This window comes from Salmo trutta, chromosome 33 (genome assembly GCF_901001165.1).
Source record: "Salmo trutta chromosome 33, fSalTru1.1, whole genome shotgun sequence".
Taxonomy (NCBI): domain Eukaryota; kingdom Metazoa; phylum Chordata; class Actinopteri; order Salmoniformes; family Salmonidae; genus Salmo; species Salmo trutta.
The window spans coordinates 2626701-2650180 of NC_042989.1; the positions used below are offsets into that span (position 1 = coordinate 2626701).

The 23480-nt window shown below is 43.2% G+C and overlaps 1 protein-coding gene across 4 annotated transcripts in view; it reads right to left on the reverse strand.

The window, feature by feature from the left end:
* foxn3 (forkhead box N3) overlaps positions 1 to 23480 on the reverse strand; it is a 119403-nt gene that overhangs the window by 68709 nt on the left and 27214 nt on the right. For 2 of the 4 annotated variants that reach the window (XM_029729394.1, XM_029729396.1), the window contains exon 2: positions 14968 to 15614. In XM_029729394.1, coding sequence (XP_029585254.1) covers positions 14968 to 15594 — 627 coding nt within the window. In that variant the 5' untranslated portion in view covers positions 15595 to 15614. Of the gene's footprint in view, positions 1 to 14967; positions 15615 to 15880; positions 15971 to 17969; positions 18199 to 23480 lie in introns of those variants that run through there. The other 2 variants (XM_029729395.1, XM_029729393.1) reach the window with 2 other exon arrangements.

Genomic DNA, 23480 nt, shown 5'->3' on the forward strand with positions numbered 1-23480 from the left:
CGACTTCCTATATTTAAATTCCTTAATTACAGCCTTTATCTCCTCCATTTCACAGTGGAACAAAAGTGTGTGAGACAGAGAGTGAGAGAGAGAGAGCGAGTCAATGGGGAAAAAAAAGCAGAGACAGCTCAACTAACTTCACACCCCATCCAAAATAATCTGCACAAATAGCTCGCCCCAAACAGCATCTCTCCAAGCCTCTATCAAATTGTATATGGTTAGTGCGTCTTACAGCGTTAGTTACGCAGTGCACTTTCCAAAAGTATCATTAACTTAAAGAAGCAGTCCGGGATCTTAAGCACTTACAAATTCGTAACATATTGTACAATTTATCTTTTTGCAGGACGTAACATACTGTATAATACGAAATGGATGACATGGTACACAATTTTCAAGGACCCGTTTTGGCTCGTGACCCTACTTTTATTTATTTATTTTTATTTTTATTTCACCTTTACTGATGCATCACTTTAATTAATGTCTAGTGTCCTTCTACAATGTTATTATAAAGTCACTGAGTCCCATGCTTCCCCAAACTAAAAAACACAGCCTAACACTTTTCCTTGTGAACTAGCAATCTGGCAACTAACAGGGTACTTTGAACTGTACAAGTGAAGGTCAAACTAAACAAACCTAAAGCAAACGACAGACCAAAGAACTCTGAAACACCAACCCTATCCTGAATCCAGTCTGACTTCCACCCTCTATTAGAACCAGTGGAGGGCCGAGAGAGAGAGAGAGAGGGCAATCGGAAGACAGGGAGAGAGATTGAAAGAGAGAAAGAGAGAGATGGGAAAATGAGGAGAGGGAAAGATATGGAGAGAGATTGAGGATTATTAGCTGCATTTAATTAGCTATATCATCCTAATTAGTGAAGATCACCTTTCAAAGAGTGGTAGTGTCCGGAGGATAGATCACAGAGGACCTACACACACATACAAACACATACAAACACATACACACTGTTTATTTCTAGGAATACATTCTCCATTTTGTCACATTGGCACAGCCACTAAAATCTCTGCTGTATTAAGGTACTGTGGGATCAATTCCCTTGTCTTTGCATTAAGGAAATCCACTCAAAAGTGAAGAAAGCATGAAGCATTAAGACTCACTCCGGTATGACAGCACTTCAGTTTTCCCCCTTTGAGCACGCGCTGCCAGGATTAACACTGAACATTTCACTGAGATCTCCCCTCTCTTTAGCATTAATTCAACTGTTAGAACGTCACTCTAGTCCTCCCTTCCTCTCTTTCAGTCTGTCCAGACTAGTGCTCACTCAGTGTTACCATGCTAGAAAAGGCTTCATACCATGGGCTCCCCTAGCATAGGAGTGAGTGCACGCACACACACACACAGAGAGAGGGAGCATGGTGATCTCATCCCCTGTCATTGTCTGCTATGACATTCCACCACAGTTATCTTTACTTGTCACAACAACATTCTCCTCCTCCTCCTGAGAGAGAGAGAGAGAGAGAGAGAGAGAGAGAGAGAGAGAGAGAGAGAGAGAGAGAGAGAGAGTAAAAGGCTGGTCGGATGAATGCAACAGAAAACAACCCCCGGTGTTTGCCAGGGGTATCCCTCTCCCCTTCTCTCTCTCTCTCTCCTGGACGGGATGGGGTTCTAACTTTCTAGGTCCGTTAAAATGCAGTAAAGTTTGTGCTTTTAACGATGTAACTATTGGGCCAATAAAGGTATTAAAATAAAAAACATCCCTCTCCCTCTTTCTCTACGCCCTCTCTCACTCTACCCCCCTCCCCCCCTCTCTATAAAAGGAGGTCTATAAACCAGCAGACTGAAGGACTTTCCTAGTCTAACATGAGCTCCCTTGGCCTATGAGTCACAACACATAGAGAACAGAGGGGGATCTCTTAACTACAGCTATTTTACAGTCTCACCCTTCAAATTGACCTATTAAAAACATCCCAATTGAATTAGTCCCCATCTGTGTGTATGTGTGTGACGAGCAGACTGACTGATTGCAGGGTATTTTTGGCAATGAAAACCCACATCACATTAGCCCTCCTTCCACCAACAATAGCTACAAAACAATGGAAGAGTTTTCTGCCCCTTTAGTGTTTGAAGATCTGAAATATTCCTGTAACAGATCTATGTCCATTGGAGAGCGAGAGGGAGCGAGAACGAGAGAGGTTGGGTGCGTAGCAGAGGATGTGCGTGCTAACACCAGCTAACCCTGGCAGGCTAACATCTGTCTACACAGAGGATAACATCTGGCCAGGGCACACATCATCAAGCGGGGGGGGGGGGGGGGGGGGGGGGGCCAAGTGGGCAGAGGTGGTAGCGAGAGACCATGAACTGGGGACTGAGAATAGGGGGCTGGGGTTAGGGGACAGGAGACAGGGGGTATAGGGACTGGGCACACATCAGCAGGCACATAGCCCAAGAGTACACAGATGGGCAGAGTGGGAGGCTGGAGGACAGGGGACTGGAGGCAGAGGGACAGGTAGCTCAGGGGATCAGTGTGAGAGCAGGGCAGGCCAAGGATAGTGGCAGAGGATCCCTGGTGGGGTGATGACTATGGGCAGAGTGACCACAGGATCGGTCCTGACCTGCTGCTGCATTATTAAGCAGTTTACAGCCGCAGTACATGTCTGTTAGTAGCATCAGCATAACCTCAATGACTTCTACTGGTAATACACCCACTATGCGAGAGGGAGCGAGAGAAATCACCTACAGAGAGATTAACCTAGAGAAGCGTCCCCTAAGCAAGCTGGTCCTGGGGCTCTGTTCACAAACACAATTAGACCCCGCAGAGCCCCAGGACAGCAACACAATTAGACCCAACCAAATCATGAGAAAACAAAAAGATAATGACTTGACACATTGGAAAGAATTAACAAAAAAACTGAGCAAACTAGAATGATATTTGGCCCTAAACAGAGAGTACAAAGTGGCAGAATGCCTGACCACTGTGACTGACCCAAACTTAAGGAAAGATTTGACTAATGTACAAACTCAGTAAGCATAGCCTTGCTATTGAGAGAGGCCGCCGTAGGCAGACCTGGCTCTCAAGAGAACACAGGCTATGTGCACACTGCCCACAAAATGTGTTGGAAACTGAGCTGCACTTCCTAACCTCCTGCCAAATGTATGACCATGTTAGAGACACATATTTCCCTCAAATCACACAGACTCACAAAGAATTCGAAAACAAATCAAATTTTGGTAACCTTCCATATCTATTAGGTGAAATCCCTCAGTGTGCCATCACTACAGCAAGATGTGTGTCTTCGGACGGTAAGTTGGTGGTTGTAGACATCCCTCTAGTGGTGTGGGGGCTGTGCTTTGGCAAAGTGGGTGGGGTTATATCCTGCCTGTTTGGCCCTGTCCGGGGGTATCATCGGATGGGGCCACAGTGTCTTCTGATCCCTCCTGTCTCAGCCTCCAGTATTTATGCTGCAGTAGTTTATGTGCCGGGGGGCTAGGGTCAGTCTGTTTCATCTGGAGTATTCTCTTGTCTTATCCGGTGTCCTGTGTGAATTTAAATATGCTCTCTCTAATTCTCTCTTTCTTTCTTTCTCTCGGAGGACCTGAGCCCTAGGACCATGCCTCGGGACTACCTGGCATGATGACTCCTTACTGTCCCCAGTCCACCTGGCCATGCTGCTGCTCCAGTTTCAACTGTTCTGCCTGCGGCTACGGAACCCTGACCTGTTCACCGGACGTGCTTGTTGCACCCTCGACAACTACAATGATTATTATTATTTGACCATGCTGGTCATTTATGAACATTTTAACATCTTGACCATGTTCTGTTATAATATCCACCCGGCACAGCCAGAAGAGGACTGGCCACCCCTCATAGCCTGGTTCCTCTCTAGGTTTCTTCCTAGGTTTTTGGCCTTTCTAGGGAGTTTTTCCTAGGGAGTTTTTCCTAGCCACCGTGCCTCTTTCACATGCATTGCTTGCTGTTTGGGGTTTTAGGCTGGGTTTCTGTACAGCACTTTGAGATTTCAGCTGATATACGAAGGGCTATATAAATAAATTTGATTTGATTTGTGACCTGTTGCCACAAGAAAAGGGCAACCAGGGAATATTTATGTTGATTTATTTTCCCTTTGTGCTTTAGCTATTTGTACATCGTTACAACACTGTATAAAGCCATAATATGACATATTTGAAATGTCTCTATTCCTTTGAAACTTTTGTGAGTGTAATGTTTACTGTTAATTTTTTATTGTTTATTTCACTTTTATCTATTATTTAACTTGCTTTGGCAATGTAAACAAGCCCTTTCAATGTAATTAATTGAGATAGAGAGAGAGATTGCAGATGCTCTTGCCCCGGTGTCTCATCCCTCTGTGTCGACCATGTTTCCCTGTGTAAATAATTAAACCGCTGAACCAAACAGCTAACAGGACGCAAACACACACACAGCTGAACCTCACAGACTGACAGAGCTAAAAAGGCCACACCTTTTTACAACAGTAATAAGCCTGCCCCATTAGCAAGCATTACACACATTAATCTCAATGACACACACACACACAATCCCAAAAACACACAGAGAGAGATTTACATGCACTCACTCAGCAATAAACAGATTGTCAAGGTTACCTCTAAATACTGGTCAATATAGACCAACTCTTCTATTTGTAAATGACAGGTTCTATTTCAATGCAGATGAAATGTTGGTTTTGGTTTTGATAATCTTATCTGGTTGATCTTTACGGGCCTGGCACTCAGCACATTCCATCTGCATGTTGCCATGGTCACCACAGAAACACAAGAAAAAACAGTGGCATTAATCAAGGTTTAAATCAATGTTTACCACGAGAGAGAGAGAGCACTAAAGTGGCATTTGCACTTAGATATAGGACTGTGTGTGTCGGGCAGAAGGTATCGGCGCATGAGGTCTGATACCAACAGGCTCAGAGACAGTTTCTATCTACAAGCCATCAGACAGCTGAACACTTTTTTATTCATTTTTTTTACCTTTATTTAACTAGGCAAGTCAGTTAAGAACAAATTCTTATTTTCAATGACGGCCTAGGAACAGTGGGTTAACTGCCTGGTTCAGGGATACCAGATTGACGCTCTAACCACTAGGCTACCTGCCGCCCCAGAACTGGACTGACCACCTGCACCTTAGCCCATATGCACTCACTCACTCACTCACGCACAAGCACACCCACACACTGATCCACACACACACACATATACATTCATGCTACACACATCAAAAATGCTGCTTGCTAAATACTGCACAATTTAAACACTTGCCCCTTCCCCAATACACATGTAAATAGTTGTGCCTTCCTGTATTATATTTATGCTAAAATGTTTATTCTATTCTATTGAGCCATTTACTTTATGTTCATATTCTTATCTTTTATTATTTCTTATTGTTCTCACATTGTCAAGAAGGAACCTGCAAGTAAGCATTTCGACGGTGTATACCATGTGTATCCCGTACATATGACTAATAAAACATGAAACTTGTGTGTGTGTGTGGGGTGTGTTTTTGTTTAACTATCCTTGTGGGTACCAGAAGTCCCCATAAGGATAGTAAAACAATGAAAATTTGGACAAGTGGGGACATTTAGCTGGACCCACGAGCTGGTCCCCATTTTAGGCTTAGGTTTACGGTTAGAGTTAGAATTAAGGTTAGGGGTTACGGTTAGGTTTAGGGTTAGGGTTAAGAGTTAGGTATAGTTTTAGGGTTAAAGGTTTGGGGTTAAGGTTAGGCTTATGGTTATGGTTAGATTTAGGGTTAGGGAAAATAAGATTTTGGGTGGAAATAAATTATTTGGTTCCCACAAGGATAGCAATACAAAACTCTCTGTGTGTGTGTGTGTGTGTGTGTGTGTGTGTGTGTGTGTGTGTGTGTGTGTGTGTGTGTGTGTGTGTGTGTGTGTGTGTACATGGTCATGAGGTGTCAAACTGAAACATTGTGTTCATAAACAGCGTCATGGAAACCAAGGACACTTTGACTGCCACATACACACAAATGCGCATGCGCACACGCACACACGCACACAGCAGGCATCTGCAGGAATCCTGCTGATACACACACAGTTTGAACCATCACATCACCCCATACAAGGACATCCCTTACAGTAGGCAACATAAAGACCTCTACATAACACATCCTCTACATACCACAATCACACTACCACTTTAACCAGTGACAAAACCTCACATCTTCATCCAATCCACACTTCCTCTCCTCCTCTCCTGTCCTTTCCTGTCCTCTTCTCTATAACGTAGGTAATAGATTCATGCATTTTCACTGAATGTCTAATGACAACAGACACAATCATCCCACTCATTCATTAAACAGTTTCACACACACACAAACATGGAAAACGTTTACAAGCACCATTCATTAAACAGAAAAAGTCCAAGATGGCGAAGCAGTCAGACGTCTTTGTCCTGTCGTGTCCCTTGTATATATCTTTTTACATCTTTTTCTTCGCATATCTTTTTAAAATATTTTCCTAAACCTCAACTTCTAAATACTCTCCTGCAACCCGCCTCACCCAATGTGGCGTGGATCTGTTTTTTTTTCTAAAGTATTTCTATTTACTTCGGATCTGGAATCCCTCAACTGAAGCTAGCCAGCTAACTACCTACCAGCTATCAGTCAGCAAACCATTGCTAGCGGTCATCAGCTAACCTTTAGCTCGAAAAGCTCTCGCCAGTTAGAACAACGTGACTCAAATCAGAACATATATTTTTTTTCTCCCATATCCCCGGATTCCCACCGCAAACTCTGAACATTTTCATCTGGATCTTCACAACTAGCTAACCGCAATCCCGGGTGACTACTCCTGGCTAGCATTTCCATCCGGGAGCAAGCACCAATTAGCCTGAAGCTAGCCCGGCCAGGGCTCCTGTGCTACCACCGAAGCCCACTCCTGGGCAACAAAATCCGGACCCCTTCTATTGCCGGTACGGGGGACGGAACCCCGCCGATCCTCTATGACTGGAATACCGACATAATCTGCCTGAGGATTCCAACAGGCCCCTCAGGCGTGACGTCCGCTGAAGGCCCATTCTGCTAACCACGACCTACCTAGAGCTACTTGGAACCCTACTAATTCCACGACTGGTCTACCACCATCGTATCGACGCCACCGCATGAAGAGGCAAAAACAGACTTACCCCTATCGCGACGTCCCCCAAAGGCTAACCGCTAGCATGCTTGCACCGGTCTGCTAACTGCTAGCTTGCCTGCCTCGGTCTGCTAACTGCTAGCCCAGGTCTGCTAACTGCTTGTTTGCTAACCCGGTCTGCTAACTGCTAGCTTGTTTAGCCCCGGCCTACTAACTGTTAGCAACGGCCTGCTAACTGTCTGAATCGCCGTGTCCCCAGTCAGCCCAACCACTCACTGGACCCATATGTTCACTTGGCTACGCATACCTCTCTCTAATATCAATATGCCTCGTCCATTACTGTCCTGCTTAGTGATTACTGTCTTATTTCACTGTAGCCCTGCTCAATATGCCTTAACCAACCATGTTGTTCCACCTCCTACATATGCGATGACATCACCTGGTTTAAACGTCTCTAGAGACTATATCTCTCTCTTCATTACTCAATGCCTAGGTTTACCTCCAATGTACTCACATCCTACCTTACCTTTGTCTGTACACTATGCCTTGAATCTATGCTATCGTGCCCAGAAACCTGCTCCTTTTACTCTCTGTTCCAAACGTGCTAGACGGCAAGTCCTGATAGCCTTTAGCCGTACCCTTATCCTACTTCTCTTCTGTTCCTCTGGTGATGTAGAGGTTAATCCAGGTCCTGCAGTTCCTAGCTCCACTCCCACTCCCCAGGTGCTCTCATTTGTTGACTTCTATAACCGTAAAAGCCTTGGTTTCATGCATGTTAACATTAGAAGCCTACTCCCTAAGTTTGTTTTACTCACTGCTTTAGCACACTCTGTCAACCCGGATGTCTTAGCCATGTCTGAATCCTGGCTTAGGAAAACCACCAAAAACCCTGAAATCTCCATCGCTAACTATAACATTTTCCGCCAACAAAGAACGGGGCGGTGTTGCAATCTACTGCAAAGATAGCCTGCAGAGTTCTGTCTTACTATCCAGGTCTGTACCCAAACAATTCGAGCTTCTACTTCTAAAAATTCCCCTTTCCAGAAACAAGTCTCTCACTGTTGCCACTTGCTAGACCTCCCTCTGCCCCCAGCTGTGCCCTCGATACCATATGTGAATTGATTGCCCCCCATCTATCTTCTGAGCTCGTGCTACTAGGTGACCTAAACTGGGACATGCTTAACACCCCGGCCATCCTACAATCTAAGCTTCATGCCCTCAATCTTACACACATTATCAATGAACCTACCAGGTACAACCCCAAATCCGTAAACACGAGCACCTTCATAGATGTCATCCTAACTAACTCGCCCTCCAAATACACCTTTGCTGTTTTCCATCAAGATCTCAGCGATCACTGCCTCATTGCCTGCATCCGTAATGGGTCTGCGACCAAACGACCACCCCTCATCACTGTCAAACGCTCCCTAAAACACTTCTGCAAGCAGGCCTTTCTAATCAACCTGGCCGGGGTATCCTGGAATGACATTGACGTCATCCCGCCAGTAGATGATGCATGGCTATTCTTTAAAATTGCCTTCCTCACCATCTTAAATAAGCATGCCCCATTCAAAAAATGTAGAACTAGGAATAGACATAGTCCTTGGTTCACTCCAGACCTGTCTGCCCTTGACCAGCACAAAAACATCCTGTGGCATTCTGCATTAGCATCGAATAGCCCCCGTGATATGCAACTTTTCAGGGAAGTTAGGAACAAATATACACAGGCAGTTAGGAAAGCTAAGGCTAGCTTTTTCAAACAGAAATTTGCATCCTGTAGTACTAACTCAAAAAAGTTCTGGGACACTAAAGTCCATGGAGAATAAGAGCACCTCCTCCCAGCTGCCTACTGCTCTGAGGCTAGGAAACACTGTTACCACCGATAAATCCACTATAATTGAGAATTTCAATAAGCATTCCTCTACGGCTGGCCATGCTTCCCACCATGCTACCCCTACCCCGGTCAACTGCCCGGCACCCTCCACAGCAACCCGCCAAAGCCCCCACCATTTCTCCTTCACCCAAATCCAACTACTTCTCTGATAGAGTTCAGTGTGTCAAATCGGAGGGCATGTTGTCTGGACCTCTGGCAGTCTCTATGGGGGTGCCACAGGGTTCAATTCTCGGGCCGACTCTCTTCTCTGTATACATCAATGATGTTGCTCTTGCTGCTGGTGATTCTCTGATCCACCTCTACGCAGACGACACCATTCTGTATACTTCTGGCCCCTCTTTGGACACTGTGTTAACTAACCTCCAGACGAGCTTCAATGCCATACAACTCTACTTCCGTGGCCTCCAACTGTTCTTAAATGCAAGTAAAACTAAATGCATGCTATTCAATCGATCACTGCCCGCACCTGCTCGCCGGTCCAGCATCACTACTCTGGACGGCTCTGACTTAGAATACGTGGACAACTACAAATACCTAGGTGTCTGGTTAGACTGTAAACTCTCCTTCCAGACTCACATTAAGCATCTCCAATCCAAAATTAAATCTAGAATCGGCTTCCTATATCGCAACAAAGGATCCTTCACTCATGCTGCCAAAAGCACCCTCGTAAAACTGACCATCCTACCGATCCTCGACTTCGGTGATGTCATTTACAAAATAGCCTCAAACACTCTACTCAACAAATTGGATGCAGTCTATCACAGTGCCATCCGTTTTGTCACCAAAGCCCCATACACTACCCACCATTGCGACCTGTACGTTCTCGTCGGTTGGCCCTCGCTTCTTACTCGTCGCCAAACCTACTGGCTACAGGTTTTCTACAAGTCTCTGCTAGGTAAAGCCCCGCCTTATCTCAGCTCACTGGTCACCATAGCAGCACCCACTCGTAGCATGCGCTCCAGCAGGTATATCTCACTGGTCACCCTCAAAGCCAATTCCTCCTTTGGTCGTCTTTCCTTCCAGTTCTTTGCTGCCAATGACTGGAACGAACTGCAAAAATCTCTGAAGCTGGAGACTCATATCTCCCTCACTAGCTTTAAGCACCAGCTGTCAGAGCAGCTCACAGATCACTGCACCTGTACATAGCCCATCTGTAAACAGCCCATCTATCTACCTACCTCATCCCCATACTGTATTTATTTATTCATCTTGCCCCTTTGCACCCCAGTATCTCTACTTGCACATTCATCTTCAGCACATCTACCATTCCAGTGTTTCATTGCTATATTGTAATTACTTCGCCACCATGGCCTATTTATTGCCTTAACTCCCTTATCTTACCTCATTTGCACTCTCTGTATATAGACTTTTTGTTTTCTTTTGTTCTACTGTATTATTAACTATGTTTTGTTTATTCCATGTGTAACTCTGTGTTGTTCTATGTGTCGAATTGCTATGCTTTATCTTGGCCAGGTCGCAGTTGCAAATGAGAACTTGTTCTCAACTAGCCTACCTGGTTAAATAAAGGTGAAATAAAAAATAAAATAAAAAATAGTATGGATGGAATAGCTCTGCGAATGACACAATTCAAACACTCCACTCTGAAAAGTAGCCTATTGACACACAAGTCCTGTTAGCATCGTTAATGACTCATTAACAAAGATTGGAACAACGAAAGAGAAAACCAAGTAGTATATGCGGTAAAAGCTTACAGGATTTTTATCATTGAATCTGATTGGTCGATAGTGGTTTCAACATCCAATTTCCCTTCAATGTTTGGTTTCCAGATTTTTCCAGTCTAGCGTGATAAGGGAATGTATTATGCATGCTACACCGGTGTGCGTGCGTGCGTGAATGGATGCCTAGTATGCACACAAGCACGCACAAGTGCACAGACACACAAACAAATCAAAACACACACATCCATGCAATATTATTCATAAAATATGAACTTTATAAAAACATGCCTGAACAAAAGAACAAGTATTGCACACACACACACACACATATATACGTTTCTCTGTTGCTACAGCAACTGCTGGCTTTCCATGACAATGGCAGTGGTGTTGCCATGGAGACAGGTATACAGCCCTAAGCAGATGGCAGCGGACTGTGAGTCACATGGAAGGGCTTTACTGTTCCACACACACACACACACACAGAAACCAACATACAAGAAATCACATGCATGCAAGATCACGTGCATGTATGCAAGCACATGCCTACACACACACACACAAACTCACACACACGTAATGTACTCAAGTAAATCTATTAAACCAGTTCCAGTCAGTGACTGATGATTGTGGCGTCATAGTAAATATCTGTATATGGGGCAATTCCACGTTAACAGAATGATGCTGAGACTCAGATTTTTCACTTTAAAACGTATTTCAAACATAAACAAATGATTGCAAAGTTAAACAAACCATAAAACACTATGCACAAGGACAACTTTTAAACAACGTTCACTGAAAATGTTACAAAAGCACATTTAGTTGAAGAACAGTACAAATGCAAAGTTTGGTAACCGAATGACGGAACAAACAACACATACCATCCTTCTGTTACCAAACTTTGCATCTGCAATGTTCTTCAAGTAAATGTGTTTTGAAAAATGTTCTGTGGAAATTGGTAAAAGTAGTGTAATTTACCATTAGCATAAGAAAATCTGATACTACCCAGAAGCATATTAACTTAATGTGTCAGCCACTGTTCACACACACATGCATGTATGCACACAGAGCAGGATTGCATCATACAGAATGTTTCCTTTGTTTTCAATGTACCGGATTTATCTCTCTTGAAGAACAAAGACACATAGATGGGACTTTACTCTCTACAAGTGATTAGCAATGAATTTATCAAGCAATTATCTGAAAACACACTTGTCCATTATTCAATAAAAGGTTTGGCTGCAGTGCAGGAATTTACAATTCAAACAAAACATCAATGACATTTAAAAACCAGACATGTCACAGCGATACCAGGATAGTGTTTTGTCTGTACTTGACTATGGCAAGTGTGTGTGTGTGTGTGTGTGCGTCTGTGTGTGCGCATGTGTGCGCATGTGTGTGTTTGTATTCGCACGCAGGTGCGTGTTAGAGGCTGAGGAGTGAAAATGAATTCCTGTCCTGTCTTGTCCTGTCAATTACTTTCCTGTACTGTCCTGATCCCGCTACAGTTCTACAACAATGGAACTTCCTGTCCCTTTCCGATAAAATTCACTCCCGTCCCGTCCCGTGCTCATTTCTGCACACAGAAATATGTAGGTTATTGTGTTTGTTCAGGAAGTATTGAAAATGATTATTTCAGCAACGCAATATGCGACTGACATGTGGTTGTCTTACCTATCTTAGTTAAAACGCACTGACTGGAGAACAAGTCGCTAAGGATGAGAGCGTATTCTAAATGACCTAAATGTAGATAGATTAAGCTGGAGGATGAGGACCTAGACCCCAGCAGGATGGTCTGCTCAGCACAGCGCCGGCATAAAGCTGTAGCCTGCAGCTGAGCACTGCGCACATACTGTATGAACATGTACAACACATGAACAAAACTAACATTTTGTTATGTATTTTTTACTAAGAGGTAGTACTGTATAAGTCAATCTATTTTTATTTCACTCTTCACCTCAGATGGCACAGGTTTAGTTAAATATGCAAACAATTGGGCTGGATGGTACAGTTGCTGGGAGTAGAGCAGCTATGCCACTTCCGGCCACTTGTCCCGCTATCCGATTGGTAGCCTATTTGATTAAACAGCAGGATTTTTTTTATTTTTTACAAGCCTGTAATCGATTCCTTCATTGTTAAAGAAAACGGCATCAAATTCCTAAAACATCACTCTTTCGTTGGCTCTAATGTTAATGTTAGTGATGGGTCCTTGGCTGAAACAAGACATGGCAATTGCTCTATTGAAGGCTTCATCATTTAGCCTACTGACAGTAGATTGGCATCTGAGGTAGCCTACAGTAACTGGCTACAACTGGAGTGAGGAGCAATAGTAAGCTGCTGGAGGGAGGGGGGGAAATGACCCTTTTTTAATTTTATTAAACTATATTAGGCCTAGCCTACAGTGTTTTTTTTATTAAATGCTTCACACATGACATATTTCCACCCAAAAAACTGTTTATAACTATTCCTGTACTGCCTTCCTGTGGACTGTTGATCCTGTCCCGAACTTGACTCTAAAACTTCACTCCCATTCCTGCCAGAATCCCGCGGGAGTCCTGTTCCCCTGTCAACCACTAGTGCATACAGTTGAAGTTGGAAGTTTACATCCACTTAGGTTGGAGTCAATAAAACTCATTTTTCAACCACTCCACACATTTCTTCTTCACAAACTATAGTTTTGTCAAGTTGGTTAGGACATCTACTTTGTGCATGACACAATTAATTTTTCCAACAATTGTTTACAAACAGATTATTTCACTTATAATTCACTGTATCACAATTCCAGTGGGTCAGAAGTTTACATACACTAAGTTGACTGTGCCTTTAAACAGCTTGGAAAATTCCAGAAAATTAAGTCATGGCTTTAGAAGCTTCTGATAGGCTAATTGACATAATTTGAGTTAATTGGAGGTGTACCTGTGGATGTATTTCAAGGCCTACCTTCAAACTCAGTGCCTCTTTGCTTGACATCATAGGAAAATCAAAAGAAATCAGCCAAGACCTCAGAAAGAAAATTGTAGACCTCCACAAGTCTGGTTCATCCTTGGGAGCAATTTCCAAATGCCTGAAGGTACCACGTTCATCTGTACAAACAATAGTACGCAAGTATAAACACCATGGGACCACGCAGCCGTCATACCGCTCAGGAAGGAGACGCATTCTGTCTCCTAGAGATGAACGTACTTTGGTGCGAAAAGTGCAAATCAATCCCAGAACAACAGCAATGGACCTTGTGAAGATACTGGAGGAAACAGGTACAAAAGTATCTATATCCACAATAAAATTAGTCCTATATCGACATAACCTGAAAGTCCGCTCAGCAAGGAAGAAGCCACTGCTCCAAAACCGCCATAAAAAAAGCCAGACTACGGTTTGCAACTGCACATGGGGACAAAGATCGTACTTTTTGGAGAAATGTCCTCTGGTCTGATGAAACAAAAATAGAACTGTTTGGCCATATTGACCATCATTATGTTTGGAGGAAAAAGGGGGAGGCTTGCAAGCCAAAGTACACCATTCCAACCGTGAAGCACGAGGGTGGCAGCATCATGTTGTGGGGGTGCTTTGTTGCAGGAGGGACTGGTGCACTTCACAAAATAGATGGCATCATGAGGAAGCTAAATGATGTGGATATATTGAGGCAACATCTCAAGACATCAGGAAGTTAAAGCTTGGTCGCAAATGGGTCTTCCAAATGGACAATGACCCCAAGCATACTTCCAAAGTTGTGGCAAAATGGCTTAAGGACAACAAAGTCAAGGTATTGGAGTGGCCATCACAAAGCCCTGACCTCAATCCTATAGAAAATGTGTGGAGAGAACTGAAAAAGCGTGTGCGAGCAGGAGGCCTACAAACCTGATTCAGTTACACCAGCTCTGTCAGGTGGAATGGGCCAAAATTCACCCAACTTATTGTGGGCCGCTTATGGAAGGCTACCCGAAACATTTGACCCAAGTTAAACAATGTAAAGGCAATGCTACCAAATACTAATTGAGTGTATGTAAACTTCTGACCTACTGGGAATGTGATGAAAGAAATAAAAGCTGAAATAAATCATTCTCTGTACTATTATTCTGACATTTCACATTCTTCAAATAAAGTGGTGATCCTAACTGACCAAAGACAGGGAATTTTTTACAAGGATTAAATGTCAGGAATTGTGAAAAACTGAGTTTAAATGTATTTGGCTAAGGTGCATGTAAACTTCCGACTTCAACTGTATGTGCGTGAATCATGTGAATGTGTATGTACGCATTTGTGCCCGCGTGTGTGCTTGCGTGCTACATGAATTTCTGTGTGTGCTCCTCCTACTTCTTACCTGGCTCCTGTCCTTGTCCACCTTCTTGAAGCACTTATTGAGGGACAGGTTGTGCCTGACAGAGTTCTTCCAGCCCGTGGGAGCGTTAGCGAAGTAGGGGAAGTGTTCCAGGATCCAGTTGTATATCTCCTTCACCGGCAGCCTCTTGGACGGAGCGTCCTCAATCGCCATGAAAATCAGACAGCTGAATGAATAGGGCGGCTTACAGTTGGGGTTACGCTGGGCGTCGTATGGAAGGTCCCCGCCCACCATCGACGGCGACGGCGGGGTGTCGTCGTGGTCCCCGTCGCGGGTACCGCCCCCCTCGCCGCCCACGGGGCTGACGCTGCGCAGCACGGGGTCTCCGAAGCTGTTGAGCAGGTTCTTGCTCTCGTGGAGCCAGTTGAGGTTGGTCAACTCCTCGTCCTCCACACCCGGGGTGGCGGTGCCTTTCTCTGGTTTGGCGGCCCCACCGGGGAGGGGTGCCAATGGGAGGGCCAGGTGGACGGGGAGGACCAGGTCAAGTTCCTCAGCCTCCTGCAGGGCGCGGGACAGCGAGCCGGTCTGGTAGAGGTGGGACATGCTGGCGCTGGCTACACTGATGCCAGACACTTCAGGCTTCTTACTGGGGGGCATGACGGGACCCATGGACACCACCACCTAGACTCCTGGAGGACAGAGAGAGAGGGGGTTAGTGTTAGACAGTCAGGTAATGGAGGGAGAAAGAGAGAGACTTTCAAAAATATTTCTGTGTTACTATTGTTAGAATCGTTGTCATTATCATTCTATCATAACAGCACAAAACTAGCTGGAGAACACAATGTTACACACACACACACCTCATGTAACCTGACTCCTCTAAACACTCCACATTTATCCCACACACTCACAATGACATACTTTACACACTACCGTCCTATACTGAAAACTATACCTAAGTTCATGACCGCTCTCTGTTCCCCAACCCCATCTCTCTGTCTTTCTCTGTCAGTGGAGGTATGTAGAGTATTTCAGGCAGTGAGGTCTGTGGAAAACAGACACCATGCAATCAAGTACTGCAGATCCCTTTCTCTATGACACACACACACACACGTCATAACCATCATATAACTAAACTGCAACCTTCACATAACCAGGCCATTGTAGCCCTAACCTTCAAATAACCAGACAACCTTTCAAATCCCATGTCTCTATGATTGATTTACCCACAGCTGTCACTAAACACTGTACATCAAGTGAGTGAGTGACTCGCTCCCCACTCTTTTCCCTCACTCTTTCTCTATCTATCTTTCTCCCCTCCGTTCGTTCTCCCTTTCTCAAATTCCCTATACTATCTGTCCCTCTCTCTCTCGCTCTCTCTCTCCCTCCCTTTCCCTCTCTCGTTCTCACCACTGCGTATTTAATTGAGGTAACAGTCATGTTTATATGGCTTAATCCGCCGGTATCTGAGGATTTGTTTAACCACAGCAGTCTCTGAAAAAAGAAAACACTCATTCCCCCTGTTATAAAACTAGTCATGCTCCACCAGAGGCAGATGAAACCCGGGCCGGTTTAACAGTTACACGCCACGGTAAACACGCAGCACCCAGATTGGACCCTGCGCTCCCTTTAATTACAGCGAGCTGATTTTTTTCTTCCTAAAAATAGGCTATGTAAGAGACGCAAGCAAACGCGTTCGTCTTGCGGATGCAACGGTTGAACGCCATACCGTTTTCACTTGAAATGGTTTCTAAAGACAGTGGTTGAGCTGCACACCGACACACCACGCTCATCGTGTATTGAACTAGGCTAGGCGCTGCGGGGAATGTCGACTCTTTTGGGGATGACATGTCCCACGTAAGAACATTGATAATCAGCTAGGCCGACACTGCACTACACATGCAATGTAATTATTCAGGTAGCAGTCTCACAGATTGCAGCCTATTGCACTCTTAATCACTTTTAGAAGTGAAAGTCATAGACTAGTATGGCACATGAGAGAAGTGATGAGGACAACCGTTTCCAATTTGGAACTGTTGGAAGAGCAATCCCAGGAGCCTCTTCTACGGGGAAAATAAACGACGTTACAGCGGCTGACAGGCAGTCGAGGTCATTTCATTGTGTTGGGTTGCCTTGACAACTCGGTTTTGGGGCCAGATAATTATCAGAATTGTCTATCTACCACAACCCCGCAAGAAAATCACCTTTTTTTCCCAAAGACTGTCTCATTTAAAAAAAAACAATATTAAAAATGTAATTGTAAAACTCTCGCCTTTCCCCTGACTGCGCACAGGTGAGTGCAGTGAAGTCATGTCATTGATGCCACACGGTAGTTCACAGCAAAACCTTATGTCAACGGTCCATCCAAACCAGTTGGCTAACATGACAGGCGCACGAAAGTCAATATTCTGGCAGTCTTATTCATTGCGTGTCTTCGTGTACGCACGTCAACACTTCAACTAGGAATACGCTACGCCATTTAACTGTTAAACGTTGACCGTAGAGCTAGACTATAGTTGAAAAGTTCAAAACCAACCGTGGGGTGCCGAGCATAGCCCGCTGCGACCTCGTGTAACACAAACGCTTCAAAGCACCGTTCTAAACAGTAAGCCTATAACGTTATTTTCTAACAGTGACTTCAGGAGAACGATAGGCCGTAACCAACGCTATAGCCCCAGTCTACTGTCATCCCTATAGTAAATAAGCTACAATACATTTATACTGTTCGTTTTTAATAAAAGTAGATTCGATTTAGGGTATTTTGACGAATGTACCCTACGACTGTGATTGATAGAATACGTAGACGAAGCGATATGGAGCGTATTTAATTGGTCTTCAACTCGAATCATCCATCCCACAATGACCCCACCAACAACACATTGTAACAGCAAAATGAATGTCCGATTTCCGACGAGGATGCCAAGCTCTGTTTCCTCTCATTGGGCAACCTCGCGATATACGAATTGCGAGGCATAGATAGAACACGACTTTGGAACAGCCGCTTCTGCGTAAATTACTTTACAATCCTGCATTGTAATCCTCACCCAGAATCAAACACCGAGGTTTACAGAGATAAGTCGAACCGAGTCCCGTCAGAAATCATGGTCCTCGGCGGTTATTTGAGCTCTTCCCCGTCCCCAATGCATACTGTGTGTGTGTGTGAGAGAGAGAGCGTGTGTTTCGTCGGCTCATGCAAGTGAAGAGAGGAGAACAGAGTCGCTCGTCAGCAAATTAGAAGTCCACACATGACCGCGTGGCAAAGCTTGGGGCTGGCAGTGCACACACATACACAAAGCGTGGTGTTGAGCTCGAAAGTAAAGAAGTGAACATAATGAAGTCGAGTGTGTTTTAGGGCACAAATAGCAGCTGTACAAATACATCAACATTTGTTTTGGAGAGGAGGTGGAGACCATGCGAAAATGTGCCGTGGGAGTCATGCCCCCTGGATAATTTTAATAAACTAATTTTTGCAAATCGAGAGTGCCTTTCATTTGTTTTTTTGCCAAAGAAAACACATTATAGGCTCATTCTGTTATTACATTTAGCATTTTCAATCAGTCTAAAAGTGACTTAAAGTAAGACAGGGTTTATTTTATAATAGTAGGTTATTAAATACGGACATGTTCATCAATCATACCAGTAGGCTACAACCATCTCCTCACTCATACTGTAGGTCTATGTGTTCAGCAGCCAGGTCACCTGTGATTACAAGTCAGTATTAGACCACGATCCATGTCTGAGGACTTTGGGATGATGTGGAAACCCGGCCACTAGGGGCAACAGTGGCTGTTCCCTTCACCTGCAAAAGGTTGCATGCGATTTTTGTTCTAAGCTTATCCCAAACCTCTTACCTTAACCATTCAGAGTTCACTTCTGGTGCAAAAGGTTGAATGTTCAAATCCAGTGATAGAAAGTTGTTTTTGAGAAAAAATGTTTAAGCCTATCCCAAACCTTAAACGTTACCTTAACCATTCGGAGTTAATGCCTACCCTTAAGATTTTGGAATGAACGTCTAAACTTAAACCTAACCTTAATAATTCAGAGCTAATGCCTAAACTTAACCTTAAACACTTCCAAATTTAACGTTTGGAACAACATTGAAATTTGAAGTTTGAGAAACATGGATGAACGTCTAATTCTGACATGAGACTGAGAGCTTGTTGCAGCTCAGGTCCAACTGACCTAAAGTCAGTTTGGAGTTTTACCGCCTAATGAAGTGAAGGTTAGGATTTGAGAAGGACTAGCTGATACTAGACCTGTGGGTAATTTAGGTTGAAGTAGTGACACGTGATTGTTATTAGATCAAGAAGTCATTAGAACATTCCTAATCAACCACACTCCTCATCTCACTTGTTTACATTTGCACACACACTCCTCCACACTCAACTCATCCGCACACACATGCACCACCAACAGTTTACACAAGAAGTAACTGCATCACTAATTTTCGACTCATTCCAAAAAAAACATTAAAGGGAGAGCAAACTATACTATAGTACATGACCTAAAGTACATGACCTCTCTCTCCCCTTCTCTCTCTCTTTCTCTCACCCTTTCTCTCTCTCTCCCTCCCTCCTTTCTGTGTCACTTTGAGTATGGCAGACCACTCTCCTGCAGGTCAGGCCAGGGCCCCTAGCCAAATACAAAGGACCAATCCCCTCTGAATAGACCAAGCCTGCCCCTCTCATACCCCCAACCAACTGCCAAACTGTCACCTCTCACACACACACACACACACACACACACACACACACACACACACACACGACTAATTATAAGTGTGTGTGTGGGGGGGGTGTAAGGAGGCTATTCATGCCAGTACTAAATAAATACTCAACTCAGCTACTGATAGTACTTCAGAAGTACATGGACACGTTTGTATATAGCACACACACGCACATACACAAACAAACATGCACACGTGAGGACCACATTGGAAATATGTTTTTTTATGATGCGTTATTACTCCATTCTCTATTATGTCTTAAAGATAGTCAGAATACAACATAGATCCTCAAAGTAAACAGCATAGTGGGTCAATTTCCGCAACTACTAAGAGCGTTGGAGTGCGAGGCATAACTTCTGCTGTTTTGGTCCAGTGGCTACCACGTTGTAAGAGCGTGAAGTGAACCCACGCTCATGCACAGATACTCTTTGAAGTCTTTGAATCTTGCTCTTCGCAATATCTGCGGTGCTCCTCATGCAACGTCATTTTGCTGAGTTTACCTTTAACCCCTAATTAATAAAACACTACGTCAATCAATGCAAACTTCTGAAGCTCGTTGGAGGCTTTGGAGCTGTTTACGAGAATTAGTAAAGACATCTCAGAAATACTACTGCCAGTAAGCAGGCCTCCAGCTAATTTAAACAGCAAGATATTTACTTCTAATGTATTCAAGCGGTGTATGTTTTGCATTGACAAGAACAACCAGCACCTTTTTAGTTGACCCTTTGACATAAAACATACTCTACACAACAGACCTGGGCAGAAAATACTTGTATTTTGTACTTTATTTGAAAAGACCAAATTTTAAAAAAAACTAGAGTTATAGTAGTCAAATACAGTTTATATAGTTTCAACTAAAAGGCAACTATTTTTTTGATATTCAAATACAGGTCTCAGAAAAACAAATATTTGAAAGTATTTTGAATACCTCTCCAAAAAGTTATTTGAAAAGAAATGATAATAAATGGCTGCCAAATACAGTTGAAGTCGGAAGTTTACATACACCTTAGCCAAATACATTTAAACTCAGTTTTTCACAATTCCTGACATTTCATCCTAGTAAAGATTCCCTGTCTTATGTCAGTTAGGATCACCACTTTATTTTAAGAATGTGAAATGTCAGAATAATAGTACAGAGAATGATTTATTTCAGATTTTATTTCTTTCATCACATTCCCAGTAGGTCAGAAGTTTACATACACTCAATTAGTATTTGGTAGCATTGCCTTCACATTGTTTACCTTGGGTCAAATGTTTCGGGTGGCCTTTCACAAGCTTCCCACAATAAGTTGGGTGAATTTTGGCCCATTCCTCCTGACAGAGCTGGTGTAACTGAGTCAGGTTTGTAGGCCTCCTTGCTCGCACACACTTTTTCAGTTCTGCCCACACATTTTCTATAGGATTGAGGTCAGGGCTTTGTGATGGCCACTCCAATACCTTGACTTTGTTGTCCTTAAGCCATTTTCCCACAACTTTGGAAGTATGCTTGGGGTCATTGTCCATTTGGAAGACCCATTTGCGACCAAGCTTTAACTTCCTGACTGATATCTTGAGATGTTGCTTCAATATATACACATCATTTTGCTTCCTCATGATGCCATCTATTTTGTGAAGTGCACCAGTCCCTGCTGCAGCAAAGCAACCCCACAACATGATGCTGCCACCCCCCGGGCTTCATGGTTGGGATGGTGTTCTTCGGCTTGCAAGCGTCCCCCTTTTTCCTCCAAACATAATGATGGTCATTATGGCCAAACAGTTCTATTTTGTTTCATCAGACCAGAGGACATTTCTCCAAAAAGTATGATCTTTGTCCTTATGTGCAGATGCAAACCGTAGTCTGGCTTTTTTATGGTGGTTTTGGAGCAGTGGCTTCTTCCTTGCTGAGCGTCCTTTCAGGTTATGTTGATATAGGACTTGTTTTACTGTGGATATAGATGTATTTGTACCTGTTTCCTCCAGCATCTTCACAAGGTCCTTTGATGTTGTTCTGGGATTGATTTGCACTTTTCGCACCAAAGTACGTTCATCTCTAGGAGACAGAACGCGTCTCCTTCCTGAGCGATATGACCGCTGTGTGGTCCCATGATGTTTATACTTGCGTACTATTGTTTGTACAGATGAATGTGGTACCTTCAGGCGTTTGGAAATTGCTCCCAAGGATGAACCAGACTTGTGGAGGTCTACAATTTTTTTCTGAGGTCTTGGCTGATTTCTTTTTATTTTCCCATGATGTCAAGGCACTGAGTTTGAAGGTAGGCGTTACAATATATCCACAGGTACACCTCTAATTGACTCAAATGATGACAATTAGCCTATCAGAAGCTTCTAAAGCCATGACATCATTTTCTGGAATTTTCCAAGCTGTTTAAAGGCACAGTCAACTTAGTGTATGTAAACTTCTGACCCACTGGAACTGTGATACAGTGAATTATAAGTGAAATAATCTGTCTGTAAACAATTGTTGGAAAAATGACTTGTGTCATGCACAAAGTAGATGTCCTAACCGACTTGCCAAAACTATAGTTTGTTAACAAGAAATTTGTGGAGTGGTTGAAAAAATGAGTTTTAATGACTCCAACCTAAGTGTATGTAAACTTCCGACTTCAACTGTATTTGATGAAGAACCAAAATCTACAACAATTAGTTGAATTGGTCTAAAAATATGATCATAAGCATATGGTTTGGAGGGCTCTTAGATATGAATTTTAATATAGCCTGTAGCCAAGAATTAAATACATGAGGGACATCACCTCAACATTAGAGTAGAGCACTTTTTCAGCTTCGAAATTACTAACAAATATATTTTTATAATGAGTGAGATACAAGGTAAGACTTAACATTAAGTTCTTTTACATGTGTAGTTACTTTGCTTATTATAATAGCAACATTGTTGTTACATAGAACTTTGGAAATTGCTATATAATTGCATGATATTTATTGAAATGTTTTATTTTACCCTTATTTTACCAGGTAAGTCGACTGAGAACACATTGTCATTTACAACAACGACCTGCGAAATAGTTACAGGAGAGATGAAGGGGATAAATGAGCCAATTTGGAAGCTGGGGATGATTAGGTTGCCATGATGGTATGAGGGCTAGACTGGGAATTTAGCCAGGACACCAGCGTTAACACCCCTATTCTTTGGATCATGCGATCTTTCCATCAATAATAATGGAGTTATTACATAAGTGGAATTAGCATGGTATTATGTAACAACATGCTAATAAAATGATGCTCCAATTACACAGGCACAAGAACAGTGTAATGTTAAGTGTTACTGAGAATGCTAGCACTAACAAATATGGCTATTAAGTGTTGAAAGGAAACTACATATCCGAAAACTGCCGCCTTGAATCAACTACAGAAAAGGTAGGATGAAAATCATGTTAGTTTGTATTCTGAGCAAACCATCCCTTTAAAGATGGTATAGTGTGTGTTTGAAACAAGAACACTTACCCTCAGATGGACAAAGAGGTTCAAAGTTGTTTTTGCTAAGCATCCAACTAGCTGTTAGCAATTTTTGCAAATGGCTTTGAATTACTCTGCAGTATTTTCAGGTATCATTAATTTCATTGCAGCTTTCAATCTTTTCAGTAGCATGTTGAAAGAGTCATACAGCAGTTGAGCGTCACAACTTATTTATACTTATCAATAAAATATCATTGGTTAATTGATTTAACTTGGTTATGTACACCTGTGGCAATAGACATTCAGGAAAAGGGACATTTACAACATGTTCAGATAGAAATGTATTGTGTAGATCAAATATGACTGTCAGATAGATTGGAATAGTAGCGCTATTCATTCTATTTCTAACAGCAACATA